The sequence below is a fragment of the Plectropomus leopardus genome, chromosome 8, assembly GCF_026936395.1.
Source record: "Plectropomus leopardus strain MGB_pleo_1.0 chromosome 8, ASM2693639v1, whole genome shotgun sequence".
NCBI lineage: Eukaryota > Metazoa > Chordata > Actinopteri > Perciformes > Serranidae > Plectropomus > Plectropomus leopardus.
Genome location: NC_142183.1, coordinates 28,993,329 through 29,010,115, shown reverse-complemented (window position 1 = coordinate 29,010,115; position 16,787 = coordinate 28,993,329). Strand labels below are relative to the sequence as shown.

Below are 16,787 nucleotides of genomic sequence, written 5' to 3'. Positions count from 1 at the left end.
AGCATCTTGCAATCCTCTAAAGGGTACTTACTCCAAGGCTGAAAGATCTTTCAAGTAACAAAAAAGTAGATTTCACAATATTCTGCATCAAATTGAGAAATTCTACCACATCTTCAGGTGTGAAGTTGCATATATTAATCAGGTGTATCGATAAACTAAAAGAAACAGGCGACATGTTTTCTTTCCTGGATTTACTTCACTTCAAACCTGAGCATAAAACACTTTGTGCTGCAGAAATATAGAAATATAACAGTTGGGACTTCATGATTTGGTGCAGCTTCCTTCTACATCTAAACACTCAGCTTCTGCTGCCACCTAGAGGCCGACACGAGCAACTGATCAGGTGGAAATTTTCTGTGATGCAGCAGCCCAACAACAAGGTCACAGGCACATCTCTGCATTCCCACTGTTACTTTAAGAACTTTCTCTCCCTCACACAAAAGGATGTTACTCTGTAAGACAGTATAGCGCAGTTTTTTTGTCTTTTAAAGCCCCTACAGCTTGCAGTAGAAAATTTTGTCCCATTATGTCTGTCACAAGCAACAATTCAGCCTCTGAATATGAGATATGAGTCAAAAGAATAGATTCTGACACCTCGTAAAATCAGTATGCCTTTTATTAAATTAAAAACATCTGTTGAATCTTAACAAAATGTAAAATGAAGGAAAAAAAACAAACTTCACCCAAATGAATGTACCATTGCTTTCAGGTTCGCCTCAAGCGTTTCACAGTATCAGTGGAACGGCTGCCTTAGGTTTCTCTGCTCTCGCGTCTCATATCGAGTTGATTTCCTGTGGCATAAACCTCTTTAATGCATACAGGAAGTACAGATGAGCTTTTATGCTTCCGGGAAATCATCAAGTAAATAAGAGCATCTCGGGTCATACACACAAAACTCATTTCAGCTCACAGAATTCTTCCCAGACAGTTGAAGACTGATGTGTGGTGGAAACAGTAACGAAACAGGCGGTTTTATGCCCCTCATACAAAGGATATACAAAGGACAGCGATGTCCCACTTCAGTTCAGAAGGGACACGAAGGGCAGATGTCTCTGCATCTTAAGACTCCAAAGCGATTACACACTGTATATACAAACAAGTCTGCTTGAAAAAATTGAAGGGTTGGCACAGTCAGTGTTGAGTATGGTGGTGACCACTGTTATGGACAGAGATGCATGTTTTGGACAGCATATTAGTTTATGTACAAATACAAATTAAAGTCGAGGGAGGTGAATTCTCACTTTGCCTCCTCTGTCTAAACAAAAACAAATCTTATCTGATGATGATGATGATGTTACAGGCAGGAAAGGCCAGTCTCAGTGCAAATGCTCCAGCTTGCGTAGCCGTAAGGGGTTGGGAAGAGCTTGCTGGTTGCGTACAGAGGAGGGCTCCTCCGCCGGCGTGCGGAACAGCACGCGACCTCGGTGATTGAACAGGTAGAAGGATGGGTGGTTCCTCAGTGTATCAAATGTTCTGGGGAGGAAAAAAGGATGGAGAACGTTTTTAGAAGACTGGCACTGCACAAATGCTGCTTTTAAAGAGAAATGTCTGCGCGTTGGACAAAAATGTCGTTTAGGATCACACATAAATGGCAGGTCACATTATAAAAGTTTAATTCAGTGCAGTGAGCAAAGGAATTAAACTTTTTGGAATCAACAAACACCGACTCAAAATCACACTGCCGTAATCATCTTGTAATCGTGCCCACGTGTGTCCTTGGTTAAAAATTACGTCACCAGGAAATATTTATATATTTTTTTTCCACACAGATTACTCTAACCTTTTTTTTTGACTAATCACCGGAGCTTTATTTGGATGAATATAAAGGATTTAACACCGTTCTAGACAGAAAAGAGTGTAGATTATCCAGTGTTAAAATACTTGCTAAACAATTTTGACAACGAAAAATGCCAAACTCTTCTTGGTTCCAGCTTCAAGAGAGAAGAATACAAATTTTGATATGTAAAATTGTATACTGAACATTTTCTGACTGTTAAGTGGACTAAGAAAGTCATTTGAAAACACTGACATTTATTTATCCTAACATTTCATTGAATAAAAAAAAATAACAAGCCTTTGCTTTTTTTTCCAGTCAAATTCCTGCAGTTGGACTCATGATAGGCAGAGAGACTGAACCACCACCACACCACGTGGTGATGCAGTTATTATCACTCACATAATACACATAAATCAGCTTCAGGGAGTCAAAATAATTTTGCTTGCTCTACAATCTTTTTCCTAAAATCTTCCTTACAATGCTTTTGCATGGGACACGTGAAAAATCATGTTTGGATTTTGGCAGACAGAAAAGGGTGATAAAGTCTGTATTTCAACTATCGAGTAACATATGTTGACATTGTGGTTGAAAATGTAAAAAAAACACTCATAGGGAATTTGCATCTTGCCTACACAGCCTATCAGCCACAAACAACAAAACATCAGCTCAGGGAGTCTCTGCGGGGACTGATTCACAGTCAGGTTTGTATAAATGCAGCTGAGGTGGTGAGCACGATCCCCCTGTGGCAGAGAAATCTCACTGGCACACTGTCAAGGGAGAAAGCCAGCTTACTTGTTTTTGAGCTCTGAGGAGGCGTCCATGTCTTTGAACTCTCCAGCGATGTGGACAATACCATAACAGGTCATCACAAACGATAGTAAGGTCTGTAATACAATCTGCGGAAACAGACACGATTATGAAGACAGCGCACACACACTGAGGGAGGTTAGTTGTGAAATTAGAAATTGACGGCACTGAGATGAAAGTCACTCACATCAATTGGTAGCGTCTCGTTTTCCTTCTCTGTGAGTCTCATGTATGATCGATCTGATGGAGAAATACACATTAGTCACATATTTACATAAACACTATTAAACTGCGGCAAAGCTACCAGCTAAGAAGTATCGATAAACAAGAGCACGTCTTTAATAAGCAGCACTGCACCAAACTAAATACGTATTTTCTGCACATTAGCGGCAGATAAAGATGTCAGTGTGTCTCCTCTGACAGTGACTGTGAGCGGGGCTAAGCTGCGCTAGCCTCACGTTAGCTCGCTGCTAGCCCGACAGGCCCGGCCGGCTGTTTTATCACTCTGCCCGGTGACAGCGGAGCGCTCCCGACACAAACACGGAGACCGAGGGCCGCGTTTCCGCTCCCCGCAATGAAACTCACGTTGCGCTGCTGAGAAAGCTGCGTGGGCTAAGGCAAAAAGTCCGACGCCGACAACACCTTTCCAAAACGACGAAGCCATCTTGATCAGGGCGATGAGGAACTGTGTGCAGTGTCGTAAAACAGTGTCGTAAAACAGCCGCAACCATGACAGGGTAAAAAAATTATATCACTAAGGGACTGTTTGTTATTTATGAGCGCGGAGGTGGTGTCAAAATTATACACCTAACATATCCAACAAACCTTTAAACACTGGCACATTCACAATTTTACATGTATTTAATAATAATAATAATTATTATTATTATATAATCTCATTTTTCATGGTTCCTAGCTAAGCTCTATAAAATCAACGAAAAATATATTTTAAAATTAATCATATAATTACACGATTTTTAAATATATACAGTGTGAATAGTTTTTTTTTTATTTGCTTATCAAAATGTAATTGTTATAAAAAAAATAATAATATCACTTAGGGGCTGTTTATTGTTTATGCAGTGTCAAAATTATACACCTAACATATCCAACAAACCTTTAAACACTGGCACATTCACAATTTTACATGTATTTAATAATAATAATAATAATAATAATAATAATAATAATAATATGTAATCTTCTCATTTTTCATGGTTCCTAGCTAAGCTCTACAAAATCAACGAAAAATATATTTTAAAATTAATCATATTATTACACAATTTTAAATATATACACTGTGAATTGTTTTTTTATTTGCTTATCAAAATGTAATTGTTATAAAGAAAAATATCACTACGGGACTGTTTGTTATTTATGCGAACGGAGGTGGTGTCAAAATTCTACACCTAATATATCCAACAAACCTTTAAACACTGGTAGATTCACAATTATACATTTATTAAATAATAATGATTATATATAGATATAATCTTCTCATTTTACATGGTCCTTAGCTAAGTTCTATAAAATCAACCAAAATATATTTTAAAATGAATCAAATAATTACATGATTTTTAAACATACACACTGTGATGTGGTTTTAACATGCTCATCAAAATGTCATTGTAATTTTTTCGAATTTATTTGTCATGAATACAGCCCTAAATTAGTCAGAGCTCTTACTTTGAAAGAATAAGCTAACCTCCGCTCTAGCCGCAGCCCTTTCCTGTTAGCTAACGCTGAGCTTCAGCTCTCACTACATTTAGCGACATAACGGTGTCTCTTTGACATATTCTCACTCTCTAGCACTTTTTTCCCCACCGAAAACATGGCGGAGGCCATTCAAAAGAAGTTAAAAGCGGAATTAGAAAAATACACACAGATGCAGAAAGGTGGGTGGCAGCTAGCAGAGCATGCTTTCTCATATCGTGCCATGTCGGGGCGAGCTAACGTTAACTGACCATATTAGGACAGCTAGCTGTACGTTCAGTTAACTCGTCAAATGTTTTCTTTACGTTTAGACTACGGTTGCAACAATGCCGTCATCACACTGTTTACAAAAATACAGATTAATACGCCCACTGACTAACGCCTGTGTGTTGTTTAGATGTTAGCAAGAGCATGGCAGCCAGACAGAAGCTGGAGACGCAGCTAACAGAGAACAACATTGTCAAGGAGGTAACAATTTACAGCTCAGTTTCATTTAAAAGCATTTTCCCTGGCAGGTGTCAACCTGATAATCGTGTGGATCGCTGTATTAAATGTATGATCTCTCTCACTCTACAGGAGCTCGATCTGCTGGACAGCACAAACATAGTTTATAAGCTCATTGGCCCAGTATTAGTGAAGCAAGACCTGGATGAGGCCAAATCTACAGTCACGAAAAGGCTGGAGTACATCAACGGAGAGATGTGAGTCTGAACAGCAGTGCTACATGTTATTCTGGTAAAGCCAGTAGCACACCATCTTATATAGATTTGAGCACAACAGTGGTGGATGAAGTACCTGAAGCCATACTCGAGCACAGATATCTTACTAGAAAGTGAGTTTGGTAGATCTTAAAGTCATCTGTTAGAATTGAGTAAAAGTGTTAAAGCATCTGATATTTGATGTACTTAATCATCAAAAGTATAATTTTGTGATCATAATGGTAATTAAGTATTATAAGTATCAGTAAATGCTGTTAATTTAAAAAAAAAGTAAGAGGTTGGAATTTTTAGAATTATGAAATGTATTTCTTTGTAACATATACCACGTTAAAGATAGAGTGTACAATAAATCTGAAGAAAAATGAGGTCTTGAAGGATTTAAAGAACAAAATCTAGTTTTTCCTTCCCTCCCGTCCCTTCAGTCATCCCTGTATCCGTTCCTCTTTCTTTCACTATCCTGCAGTAAATAACGTGTTGAAGGGAAATATAGTGGAGTAAAAGTACATGTTTTATTTAGGAAATGTAGTGAAAAAACATGCCTCTCAAACCCGCTGGTGGGTTTTTGGGTTCATGTGGAAATTGAATTGATGTTAATATGTTTACCTATAATCTGATAAGATGTTTTGCAAGTCGTCCATAATGTGTTAAAGCAAAAACCCCTAACTTGACTGTCATGGAGTGATGTACTCGATAGATAGATAGATAGATAGCTAGGTACTTTATTGATCCCGAGGGAAATTTAAGTAACCAGCAGCATATTAAACATACAGAATAGAATATAGACCAATAAATATATAAGCAATATATACAGAGAAAAAGAGAGATGCAGAATATGCAAAAACACAAGATATAAAACAACAATAACAATAAAAACAGTGCAATACCAGTAAAAACAGTGCAACAGTGCAAACAGTGTTTATCTGTGTGAGGAGGAATTGAAGAGGCCTGTGGGACAAACGACTTCCTCAGCCTGTCAGTGGAGCAGGACAGGGACAGCAGCCTGTCACTGAAGACACTCCTCTGCCTGATGATGATGCCGTGCAGAGGGTGGTGGGCATTGTCCATGATGCAGAGCGGTTTGCTGAGAGTCTTTCTTTCTGCCACTGATGTGATCGAGTCCAGCTCTGTGCCGACCACAGAGCCAGCTTTTCTTACCTCAGTGGTATTCACGCTTTATTAGCTGTTAAAAATGTCTGATGGTTAATTAATTATTTTCATGGATAAACATTCCAGCTTTTGTATTATAACAATGGTTTTAATAATAATGGAACTTCCCTAAAAAGTAAAACCTTGCAGAAACTGAAAGCCATATCAATTTTCATTTCTAAACAGTAACTCCTTTTGATAAAAAAGAAAATAGCATGACTTTATATATATATATACACAGCCACTCACTGTCCACATATATACAGCCTTATAGGCACCTGGGCAATTTCAGCACTTTCTGGAAATTCTTTGCACAAGTAGGCACATACCTACTTAAACCTAGCTCAGTGTGGATGTTGGTGCAAATGTCTTACCATGATCAGTCACATGTAGAGGGCAGCAAAGAGTTGTGGTGCATAGACTATGATCTGTAACATCCTGGCTACAGATATCATGGTGCTATATCAACTTTATGATCACTTTTGGGGTTGTAGATCCTTGTGCCATTAATACTGTCATATTATTGATATATCCCTTAATTTTTTTTTTAGGGGGGAAAGAGTCAAAGTGTCGTCACTTAAAATAGAATTATCAGTAATGGTAATAAAAAAATAGTGTGAATGCAAACGTGCACAAATCCTGATCAAACTCATTTTATTCTGGTATTTATTCCACTTTGTAGAAATTGATCTGACATTTTTGCTGTTTTTTGTGTGTCATGTTTCCAGTCAAAGGTATGAGACACTCCTGAAAGACATGGAAAAGAAATCTGAACAGCATCGAGAAGTCTTGTCCAGTTTACAGCAGGAGTTTCAGAGAGCTCAGGGCCTGGCTGTTGGCAAAGTCTGACCAAGTGATCCAGCTGCATGCTCACGTACGCAAATACACTGATAAAAGCAGGACGACATAATGTAAACCTTTGACATGAGGATGAGAAAATTCTGCTTGTATGTTGTCATTAATTTGTTATCACAGTGACTTTTCCCTTGTTACTAATAAACATGTTTTTCCATGAAAGGCTTCACATTTTTCATTTAGTTTTACTTTTCTGAGCGGTTTGTCTTTAATCCTTCTGAGCAAAATTCTGTTTTTTGTGCTGCGTTCAGACAACTGTCAAAAGCATTTAAGCCTCTGGGACCAGAGGTCTGAAAACATGGGAAAAGGGCAATGAGCAACTTGTTAAGAAATGTCTGTAAAAATTGAAAAACATAAAGTAGAAGGTGATGAGAAAATGACCTAAAAATAGCTGTGGAGAGAGTTTTAGATATTATCCCCAAAAGGGGAAAAATGTCTTCAAAACAATATTAATAATTTTGATTAAAAAGTATTTCAGCATTTTCTTTATTTTAACTTTTTTATTATTTGTACTTAGTTTTTTTTTTTTTTTTGCTCCAAGTCTTTTTATTTTTACCCCCATCCCTGCAACAGTATTACTGTACCATTTGACAACCTGGCATTGATTGAGTTTGGATACAACCACCATGTATTACATGCATCACGTACATATCGTGCATATTTTATACAAATAAATAAAAGTGACACAGTTAGAATAATAACAAAAATAGTAATAGAAAAATAAATAAATAAGAATAAAAAATAAGAAAATAATAATTAATGGGTTAATTAAAATAAAATAGCGTAGTAAACAAGTAGTGATTGAAAGCGGTCCTTATGGGTTTCAAATTATACATAATACAGGATCATTCATATAGAACACCAATATTAATGACATCTTTTTTCTCTATATAACTTAAAAATGATTTCCATGTAGCATGAAATTCTTGAATACATCCTCTTGTAGAGTAACGAATCTTCTCTAGTATCAGATGGTGTAGAAGGTCATTGACCCACATCTTAAAGGTTGGGGGAAATTTCTCCTTCCACTTAAAAAGTATTAATCGCCCAGCTATAAGAGAAGCAATGTACTTAGTTTTAAAGGAAATTGTTGTGTAACTTTTTGAAACTTTTTTTGGGCCATTGCTTGTGAAGTTGCTCGTTGCCTTCGTTTCATGTTTTTAAAGAAATCAAGCCATTTTGCTCCCGTTTCTCAGGTTTTATCCGATAGCTCCCCCGCAGAGCGGGCTGGCCGTGTGCGTGTTCCTGATCGCTGTAATCAGAGGGGCGGGCTGACGGCCTCTGGAGCACATGTGTGGCCCCTGAGCCGCCGCACAGCGGTGCAGCATTGTTCGCATAAATGAAGGTGCTTTCTCCCGTCGTTCACCACCAGCGGAGGATTTAAGCAACATGAATAATCAGCAACAAAGTCCTCTATGGTCTTAGGAGAGAAAACTTAACAAAATGTAAATGCCAACTCGGAGCTGCGATTTATTTTTCTAACTTAACATTTACGGTTGTTGAAACTTTGTTATTGACCCGCAGAAGTTGTAAAGGAATTACATTTGCATACACCAGTAGTAGGCAAAATAAAATAATAACTGACTAAAATAATGATAATAATAATAACAATAATATTAATAATAAATACAGTAGACTACGTGATGTTTTGGTGACATTTTTAACCCTAATTGTGCAGATTACACAACAGAGTGCTAGTCAACAATATATTACATGAAATCTAATTAAACAGATACATTTAGCCTAAGAATTAATATATACGACGGTAATATAACTTTAGGCTAACTTGCGCATCATGTTCGTTTACCGTTGCATCACCATATGACAACGTTTTATATAGCATGTACTGAATTTGGGTTATAAACTCCTGTCACCTCTCACACATGGGCAACAATAACACCGCGTCACAAACGGCTGTTTCCGTGCACGAGCCTGTCACCTTCGGCACGTGGGTGGCAGTAGACCTATTAACACCTTAATGTCCGGCGGTTTATCATATCCAGACGCAGGCTGTAAACTGGTCGACACGCGGCCACTGGTAGCATAGGAGTAGATTACAAAAGCGGCGCAGGAGTAGCACGTGTGCATTTGTACCCCCCAGAGGACTTTTATTTTGAAGAGATTATACAAGTTACAAATGGATACAGAAAAAAACAAATTAGTGGATACCCAATAGTGCTGCGCAGATGGCGTTTATTTGTTGGCCAACCTAACATCACCTTGGTTCCCTTGACAAAACAAAACACAGACAAAAACAAAACAGTGGGATTGTTTGACGTTGGATTTTGGATTGTTTTATGTATAGACTCCAGAGTTGCAGTCAAAAAATATGTCAACGTGACCTGATAAATCCTTTCTTAATATATCACCGAAAATAAGAATAGAGATCTTTGGAAATACACAAAGGTTCTTCTTCAAGGAAAGAACAGTCAGTGTTGTAAGTGACTCCAGCGCCTAACAACCGTTGCTATGTGGCATGTTTTTTTTTTGTTTTTTTTTTTTTAATGGAATGGAATTAAAGGACGTGACGTGACGTGACGTTCTTTCCTTTGTTAGGTCATTTCTTTGATATTACATCATACATTACATCATAAAGACACCTCCCAGAGCTTATAAATACAGGTGACAGAAGGGAAACTGCAGGCATTTTTCTGAAGGACACAGGCGCGTTGAAGTACCCAAGGAGTTCGTGAAGTTGCGAAGAATCATTAGAGATAATCGGTAAAGAACACAATACAGGACCACTCAACTTTAACACAATGGAAAGCTCACAGAGAGAGGACTTTCTACAGGTTGGGGTGGAGGACATTCGTCCTATAGTTGAAAATTTCTTTGAACGGGTGTCAAAGAAACAGTTGGCATTGCTAGAAGAAGGTGGAGCTGATGATGCCACTAAAGTAATGCTGGTAGAGGTGATTTTGGAACTTATATCATTAGTTTCAAGATCCATCTTAGCAAATCTCAGATGCATGGATGTAACCATATCTGAGTGGCAGGTTCAAACCAGTCTGGGCAACGCAATCTCTCAGACTTTTGCTGAAGTTCTGGACGTAAATGGCAAGGACCATAACATCAGCTCTGGACACCTCAGCAACCTGATTTCCAATGAGGTTGCCATTAGCGTCAACTCTGCCATCCGCGCTAGCAAGGACATTTCAACACCTGGATCTATTGAGCATGTACCTCAACCTCACATAATAAATGCGATGGTTAACCATGCCTGCTCAATGATTAAAGCCTTCGTGGGCAAGATGAAGGTTCGGTGCACACCTAGTCCACGAAGGCCAATAGAAAGTCAGGGGAATGTTATACTTGTCGCTAGCGCAAGAGAGACGTCAGAACTTGAGGTGGCAGACAGTGATGAAGACTGCGAAACAGAGACGAGATCTGACATGGAAGGGACCCCTGAGACCATCTCAACAGGATTAGTGAACAGCTTTAAAACATCTGAAGCTGCTTTGGCCATTATCAGGAGTGAGTTAAGCATTATCGCCGGACCTTTTCTGGATACTTTTGATCCAGAGTGTCAGCTGCTGCAATCTCACTCCTCCAGTGAGAGTGAAAGTATTGCAAGTGAAATCACTGCAATAATGATTACCACCAAAGAAGATGTTGCGCGTACAAGCCCAGAGGCCATAGAAGAGAGTGCAAGCCCGGAATCCAAGTCCCAGCTGTCTTCGGAAGAGGTGAGGGGCAAGTTAAAGACCCTCTTTGTCGGACATTTTGCCAAACTTTCTGTACTTCACCTGGCAAGAAAGTTGAAGAACAAATTCTTCCCAACCGAAGTAGAAAGCATGGAGTCAACGCAGTCTCTTGCTGACGGTGTTGTCTCTCTGCTTCTGCCAGAGGACAGTGAGTCACGACGCGGGATAAAAGAGCTGGCTGTGCTTCAAAGACTGCAGGATGTTTCCCAAGATAACATCGTCGTATTCACAAAAGAACTAAGTGATCTCCTCTACAATTACCTGACAGGGACAGAGATTGTCCCACAGCGATTTAGGAGGACAACGTCCGCGTTGCGTAAAAACATCGATGAAGATATTAACGACAAAGTGCGGTGTTTCCTCGGACTGCTGAGATGGTGGATGACCACTCAGGCTGGCGTCCATTGTGATAATGTGACCCTGGCTTTAAAGGACAATGAGTCGGTATCATCAACATCTCCAGTCACAGTCACTGAGGAGACACATGATGAACCTTTACGGGATTCAACACCTGTGCCATATTTAACACCTGTGGACTTATTCAAAGCACAAACAAAAGACAGGACAGAGGAAAAACAAATATATCTCAGGGTACTCATTGAGAAGCTGGTTTTGCGGACCTTCAAGAAGGCAAAGGTTAAGACAGAATGTGAAAACCTAAATATCATCACTGAACGCCTGTTTGATAAAATATGGGCCAAAGTTGAGGGAGAAGATTTCGAAATCATCCCAGACAATTGTAAAACTGTCAAGAAGGCGGTTTTCACATACCTTCGCCAAACCTGGGGCAGTGCAGAAAAGGTGCTGGTTAGAATTAAGTCAGGGGAGACAGGAGATGATGACTTAATTGCTCGAGCTTTTAAACATTTCCTGGTGAAACCACCAAAAAAGCTCAGCGCCATCGGCGGGTTCTTTGCCTCTTATGGCAGAGTCTTGTCGAAGCCCTTCAATGACCCCTTCAGGTAAGAAGGGTCAGGCCCATTTATATCAAATCATGTTCATGTTCAATAGAGAGTTCAAGTCCTGCCTCCCATTCAGATTACCGCCAGGTTAACTTAATGTTGGGCAGGACTTAAACTCCCAAGAACATCTTGTTGGTCAGCGCTCCAGCCTCATAGGTGAGGGTTTAGTTTCCAGTCCTGAGCGTTAGTGAGTTCCTGTATTGTGTACTTTGGTCGTGCAGTTTTCCCCGGGTGATCCGGTTGTTTCATGTTTTCTTTTTTTTAAATAGTGATCAGAATATTAATTCATGTGGTTTTCCCCGGGTGCTCCGGTTTGCCACCTTTTGAAAAAGTATTAAGCAAATGTTTCATGTTTTTAAAAAAATATTAATGACAATAATAATAATAATAATTTTTACATGTGGTTTTTCCCGGGTGCTCCGGGAAAACCACATAAACCAAAATAAATAAATAAAATAAAATAAATTATAATAAATTATATTAAAATGAAATAACTGTTGTAAAACTATGAAGCTAATTTTTCCAAAAAACATAAATAAAAATCCTTATGATTGCAATCCTTAATTACATGATTCAATCCATTTTAACCTAACCAATTAAGTTTTAGAGTGAACTTACTCCAAAAAGTATTATTAACAAGTAAAAAATTCAAGTTTCACACACAATAATTCTAAATTTACAGATTTGTCAGTGTTGTGTTCACCAAGTGTAAAACCAACCAACTGCGCTTAAAGCGCTTGTGGCATTGCCCAATATATGTGGTTGTGTATAATGAGGTCTTTTGTTTTTGATACTATAAGTATGTTTTTCTGACGATACCTGGTGTAGTGAGGTTCTGCTTTATGCTAATAACCGATTGCAGTGAGTTGTTTTTACATTGTTGGGTTTATGATCTGTGTGGTTGAAAAAAGGTTTTGTCTAATTTTAATCTTGATATTTAGGCTATTATCACTGATGGACACTCAGTACAGGAGTGTGTGTTAGACTTATAAAGAACTGAATACGTGGTGCAAGATAATTCATCATCATAAGAATTGCAAACAGAAAGCATGTCCATTTGAATGTTGCAGAGGGAGACATAAAAACACTGGAACTTAGGTGTCTCATCATCAGTGTCCCATTACACTGCTCCATCTGCATTGGACTAATCCTTATCTGTTTTACACTCCTGATACATTCAGCCCCAGACCCATTTAATCTTCATTTAGACAGATGCCTGCAGATGAAACCCTAATCTGATTCCAACTTTAATTGATTTACTTAGTCCTGTGGCTTTTCTCTTCAGGGGGTTTAAGGCTTAAAGCTCACAAAAGCGCATCCTGTCCTGAGATCAGCCCAGCGGGACTAACACCTACTTTGATAGGCTAAAGGATGTTTTCAAACAAGCTCTGAAAGAATGTGTGTATCCACTAAAAAGTCAAAGGATGCTAGGTTAAAGGGGATAAAATGCAGGCTATTATCTCAAAAAATAGAGTTTGTATATTCAAATGGAATATTTACAGAAAATAAATGTACATCTTGGGCTCTTTAAACATCAGCAGTCAGTGACCAAGCATTTTATTGGTGTTCATACAAATGTGCTTTACATGAAACATTTTTTTTTTTTTGCTCTGAGATAACAAGGCAGGGCAAAGAGTCAAAAAAACATGACCCAAAACTTGTCAGGGAAGCCATGCAGCATGTTGATTTTCTCTTTTTGATAACAAGAGTGCTGCAGCTAAAACAATAGGTAACAACAAAATATGGTAGGATGGTGTATTTTATTAAGTGTTTACTTTTAATCAAAACATTTCCACACTACAATAGAAAGAAGTTCTTCATGCATTTGGGTAAAATGGGACCTGAAATAAGCCAAAATTAGACATTTTTCTGAATTGAATGGTGTTATAAGTTATGCTATTGTGTGCCAGCATAGAACATTAAAGACATTTTTAATATTTTGTCACTTAAAAAATATTGCAACAAGTCCATGTCAGCCACAATACTCCAGAATTAGCCATAATTGTTAGCAAACAAACATGAATGTCTATTGTAGATAATATGGCACCAAGAAAACAGGAAGCAAAAGAGTATTAATTATGAATTGAACAAATAACATTCCTTTTAGATAATTTGACAAAAAATGTGTTGGAATAACTTTAATTTATGAGTAGTTAATAAATATAAATAAGTTCAGAAAAACAGTAATTAAGTAATTTCTTTTAGATAATGTGTAAAACTTAGTTGAAACAAATTAGTTATCCACCTTTATGTTATGGTAATTATTAATCAGGATATGTATTAAAGTTAAAGTATTAAAGTAGATTTTTTTTTAAAAACTTGATCCTCATAAGAACTTTTTCCACATTTATTTTTTTTAGATATAAGTATGCTACCTAACTGTAGGTTTTATATTATTTTATTTCTATGATAAATGTAAATCTCATCTTTCCTCATCATATCAGCAGTCCCCAATCATAAAAATCTTCCTCATCAAATTTTAAAACTTAATAAAATAAAATAAATAAAATAAAATAAACATAAAACCTAATTTTGTGATGAGATGCCCGCCTGCACGCGAGATTTGAGGCATCTGAGGCTACTTAAAGCGCGACGGTGAACAATAATGAGATTTTCAAGTGTGTATTGATATGTTGATGGTGGAGATTGTTGCTTTTAGCGTTTGTCTTTCAAATGGATAAAAACACACGACAGCGGCGATTAACACGCTGCCCACACGCTGCAGCATCCAGACTTTGATCTACAAAACCTCATGAGAGCAGAAAAATCGGACAGCAGCCTAGACACATCGGTGTAAAACAACAACAAAACACACAAAAGACTAGCACGTGTGTGTTTTTCTGTGGTTAGTTTAGAAAGATTTTAATGTTTCCCAAGTTTTTTTTACGCATTTGGTCTGTGCCATCACCAGCTGCTGTTTGTTTCTCCTCCAACACCAACTGCGTAAATCTGCACATGAAGTATTTGAGTAGGCGTTAATAAATAAAACTAAACAATTATTTCAACTCAGCCAAAATGGAGCGGACTTTATTTATAAAACGGTTTGTTTTGAATATTACATGTGTTACAATTTTACTAAAGATCAAACACTGCGTGCCAAATAGTCAGAACTGTTTCCATTGCGATTCATACCTGAAACATAACCTTGAACTATAGGCTACATGTTGCACTCGGTTGGGTCTGGATGCAGGGAGGACTAGGACGTGGATTTTGTAAATTGGCTGCTCCAACACCTGGAGCAGTCTGCCTGCTGGACAGTGTGTGAATGGCCTCTCTACATTTGAAAAAACTGCACTCAAGATCATAGAAGCAACAGGCTATCCTCCATCTCCATGTCAATAGACTGCGCTGTGTCATAACTTGTCCAGGTTGGATGAAGTATGTGTTAACTGTCGTGTGGATGTCCCTCTTCTCTTCAAAACTGCAGCTGTAAAGGCAAGTCAAGTACAAGCTATTCATACACCGAATAGGCCACTCGAAGGATTTGGAATGATCAGGAAATTGTGCTTTATTTGGGGGTGGAAACAAAGAATTCAGCAAGCACAATCATGAAAACAATTCGTGTCTCTAATATTTACAACATCAGAGTGAAGCAAAAAATGAATAGGACCATGCTCAAGATGTTGCCAAAAGCGCATTTCACGCACGCGTCTCGGCAACTACAAACACACTTAAGTTTCTATGTTACAAAAAATAACTGAGGCACTGATGCCTTAAAAAACCTCCTTATTATAACTAAGGTAAAAAAAAGTTGAGCGTGCAAAACAGCAAATCCTAAAGCAAAAATCATCATGGAATTATAATGAAAATAACTTCACTGTACAAAAGAATCCAAGCTGTACAAAAGAATCCAAGCTGTACAAAAGAATCCAAGCTGTACAAAACATACATATTTTACATATAACCCTGCCGGCATCTAAAATAAACATCTGTGTTAACGAGTCTGTCACTGCGGCCAGGGCCTCCACACTGGATCCGTGACGTGCGCAGCGGAGATCAGCTCCCTGGTGTCGCAGTGGAGGCCTGTCCTCGGGGGGAGGTATGGATGAGACATGGCGTGCTGGTGGTGAGGCAGAGCGGCCTGTGCCCTGTGCATGTGCCCGGGGGATGAAGGGTGTGTCTGGGGCTCTGGGAGCGCAGCCTGGACTGCATCCCCACCACCGGCCCCCTCTGACTCCTGGCTCTTGCTGGCTATGAAGTGGCTGACCCTGAGCAGACAGGACCTCATGCCGTCGTGGTAACTGTGTTGGCGCGCGGAGGTCGGTCTCTGCTCCCTGGACAGGACTCTCCTCATGACACGGTGACCCTTCTCCACCTCCTTCTCAGTCTTCAGGAAATGAACCACGCTCTCCAGGATTTCTGCCTTCTCCACTTTGGGATTCTTCAGTTTCTAAATTGAGAAATTGAGATAATGATTAACTCTCTAAATCAGTCTGGTACTTTAGATTTTATGAGGAATTACTGTCAAACTAAAATTACAGCATTGCGCACGAGCGTACCTCATTGTGGGTATTATCCAGCATCAAAAGTCGTAATGTCTCCAGGCTGTTGTTGATCCGCTCCCGTCTGCGTTTCTCCATCAGAGGCTTGGAGATCTTGGAATTGAAAAGTATAATGAATATTAATAATGGTATTATAATTACAACTCCGAATAACATTTAACAAGTCTTTTTTATTTAGAAAATGTGCGCGTAAAAATGCAGCTTACCCTTCTCACAGTCCTTTGTCTGGGAGACTCTGGTGAAGAAAAAGCCTTCATAATGAAAGTTGATTCTTGTCTGTCGGTCAGTTTGTCCTCTTTGTGAATCCAAAACGGAAAATGGCACGTTTCTATCCTCAGTGCAACTTGTTGATATCCCTGCAGATAGCCACGCCCCCGCTGCGTAACACGCCCCCATCATTGAGCAGCACGCGGCCTTGACAATGAAGAACATTTGGGTTTATTTAAATCTAATCCTCCTCGCTACTTTTCTCCTTAACGCAAAATTGAAAGAGAAAGCAGAAATAAAAGGAGTGTGCCATGTGCTTTTAAATGGTTACAATATGGTTTCTTAATCCGTTAAAGGGTAAACTCACCTAAATCATAAAGCACAGTCTTTCTGGC

The 16,787-nt window shown here is 38.7% G+C and overlaps 3 protein-coding genes across 3 annotated transcripts; 1 reads left to right on the top strand and 2 right to left on the bottom strand.

Moving 5' to 3' along the window:
* Window positions 1-598: 598 nt before the first annotated feature.
* Window positions 599-3,327, bottom strand: mmgt1 (membrane magnesium transporter 1). Its single transcript, XM_042493417.2, has 4 exons — window positions 3,170-3,327; window positions 2,772-2,824; window positions 2,570-2,673; window positions 599-1,473 (listed from the first exon to the last, which is right to left on the bottom strand). Exons 1-4 carry the CDS (start codon window positions 3,246-3,248, stop codon window positions 1,317-1,319), a joined length of 393 nt encoding a protein of 130 aa, XP_042349351.1. The 5' UTR covers window positions 3,249-3,327; the 3' UTR covers window positions 599-1,316.
* A 952-nt stretch (window positions 3,328-4,279) lies between these two features.
* On the top strand, window positions 4,280-7,179 carry pfdn6 (prefoldin subunit 6). The gene is made up of 4 exons (XM_042493585.2): window positions 4,280-4,479; window positions 4,695-4,765; window positions 4,874-4,998; window positions 6,891-7,179. Exons 1-4 carry the CDS (start codon window positions 4,416-4,418, stop codon window positions 7,009-7,011), a joined length of 381 nt encoding a protein of 126 aa, XP_042349519.1. The 5' UTR covers window positions 4,280-4,415; the 3' UTR covers window positions 7,012-7,179.
* A 7,997-nt stretch (window positions 7,180-15,176) lies between these two features.
* Window positions 15,177-16,548, bottom strand: her5 (hairy-related 5). Its single transcript, XM_042492778.2, has 3 exons — window positions 16,392-16,548; window positions 16,183-16,278; window positions 15,177-16,073 (listed from the first exon to the last, which is right to left on the bottom strand). Exons 1-3 carry the CDS (start codon window positions 16,440-16,442, stop codon window positions 15,630-15,632), a joined length of 591 nt encoding a protein of 196 aa, XP_042348712.2. The 5' UTR covers window positions 16,443-16,548; the 3' UTR covers window positions 15,177-15,629.
* Between the last annotated feature and the right edge of the window lie 239 nt (window positions 16,549-16,787).

Excerpts from the sequence above, each read along its gene's own strand:
- her5 (XM_042492778.2), bottom strand. The coding sequence starts at position 16,442 with ATGAAGGCTTTTTCTTCACCAGAGTCTCCCAGACAAAGGACTGTGAGA. Across the intron at positions 16,279-16,391 it reads GACAAAGGACTGTGAGAAGG|ATCTCCAAGCCTCTGATGGA; the intron begins GTAAGCTGCATT and ends TTCAATTCCAAG. Across the intron at positions 16,074-16,182 it reads TGGATAATACCCACAATGAG|AAACTGAAGAATCCCAAAGT; the intron begins GTACGCTCGTGC and ends TTCTCAATTTAG.
- mmgt1 (XM_042493417.2), bottom strand. The coding sequence starts at position 3,248 with ATGGCTTCGTCGTTTTGGAAAGGTGTTGTCGGCGTCGGACTTTTTGCC. Across the intron at positions 2,825-3,169 it reads AGCTTTCTCAGCAGCGCAAC|ATCGATCATACATGAGACTC; the intron begins GTGAGTTTCATT and ends TTTCTCCATCAG. Across the intron at positions 2,674-2,771 it reads ACGAGACGCTACCAATTGAT|ATTGTATTACAGACCTTACT; the intron begins GTGAGTGACTTT and ends CTGTTTCCGCAG.
- pfdn6 (XM_042493585.2), top strand. The coding sequence starts at position 4,416 with ATGGCGGAGGCCATTCAAAAGAAGTTAAAAGCGGAATTAGAAAAATAC. Across the intron at positions 4,480-4,694 it reads ATACACACAGATGCAGAAAG|ATGTTAGCAAGAGCATGGCA; the intron begins GTGGGTGGCAGC and ends TGTGTTGTTTAG. Across the intron at positions 4,766-4,873 it reads AGAACAACATTGTCAAGGAG|GAGCTCGATCTGCTGGACAG; the intron begins GTAACAATTTAC and ends CTCACTCTACAG.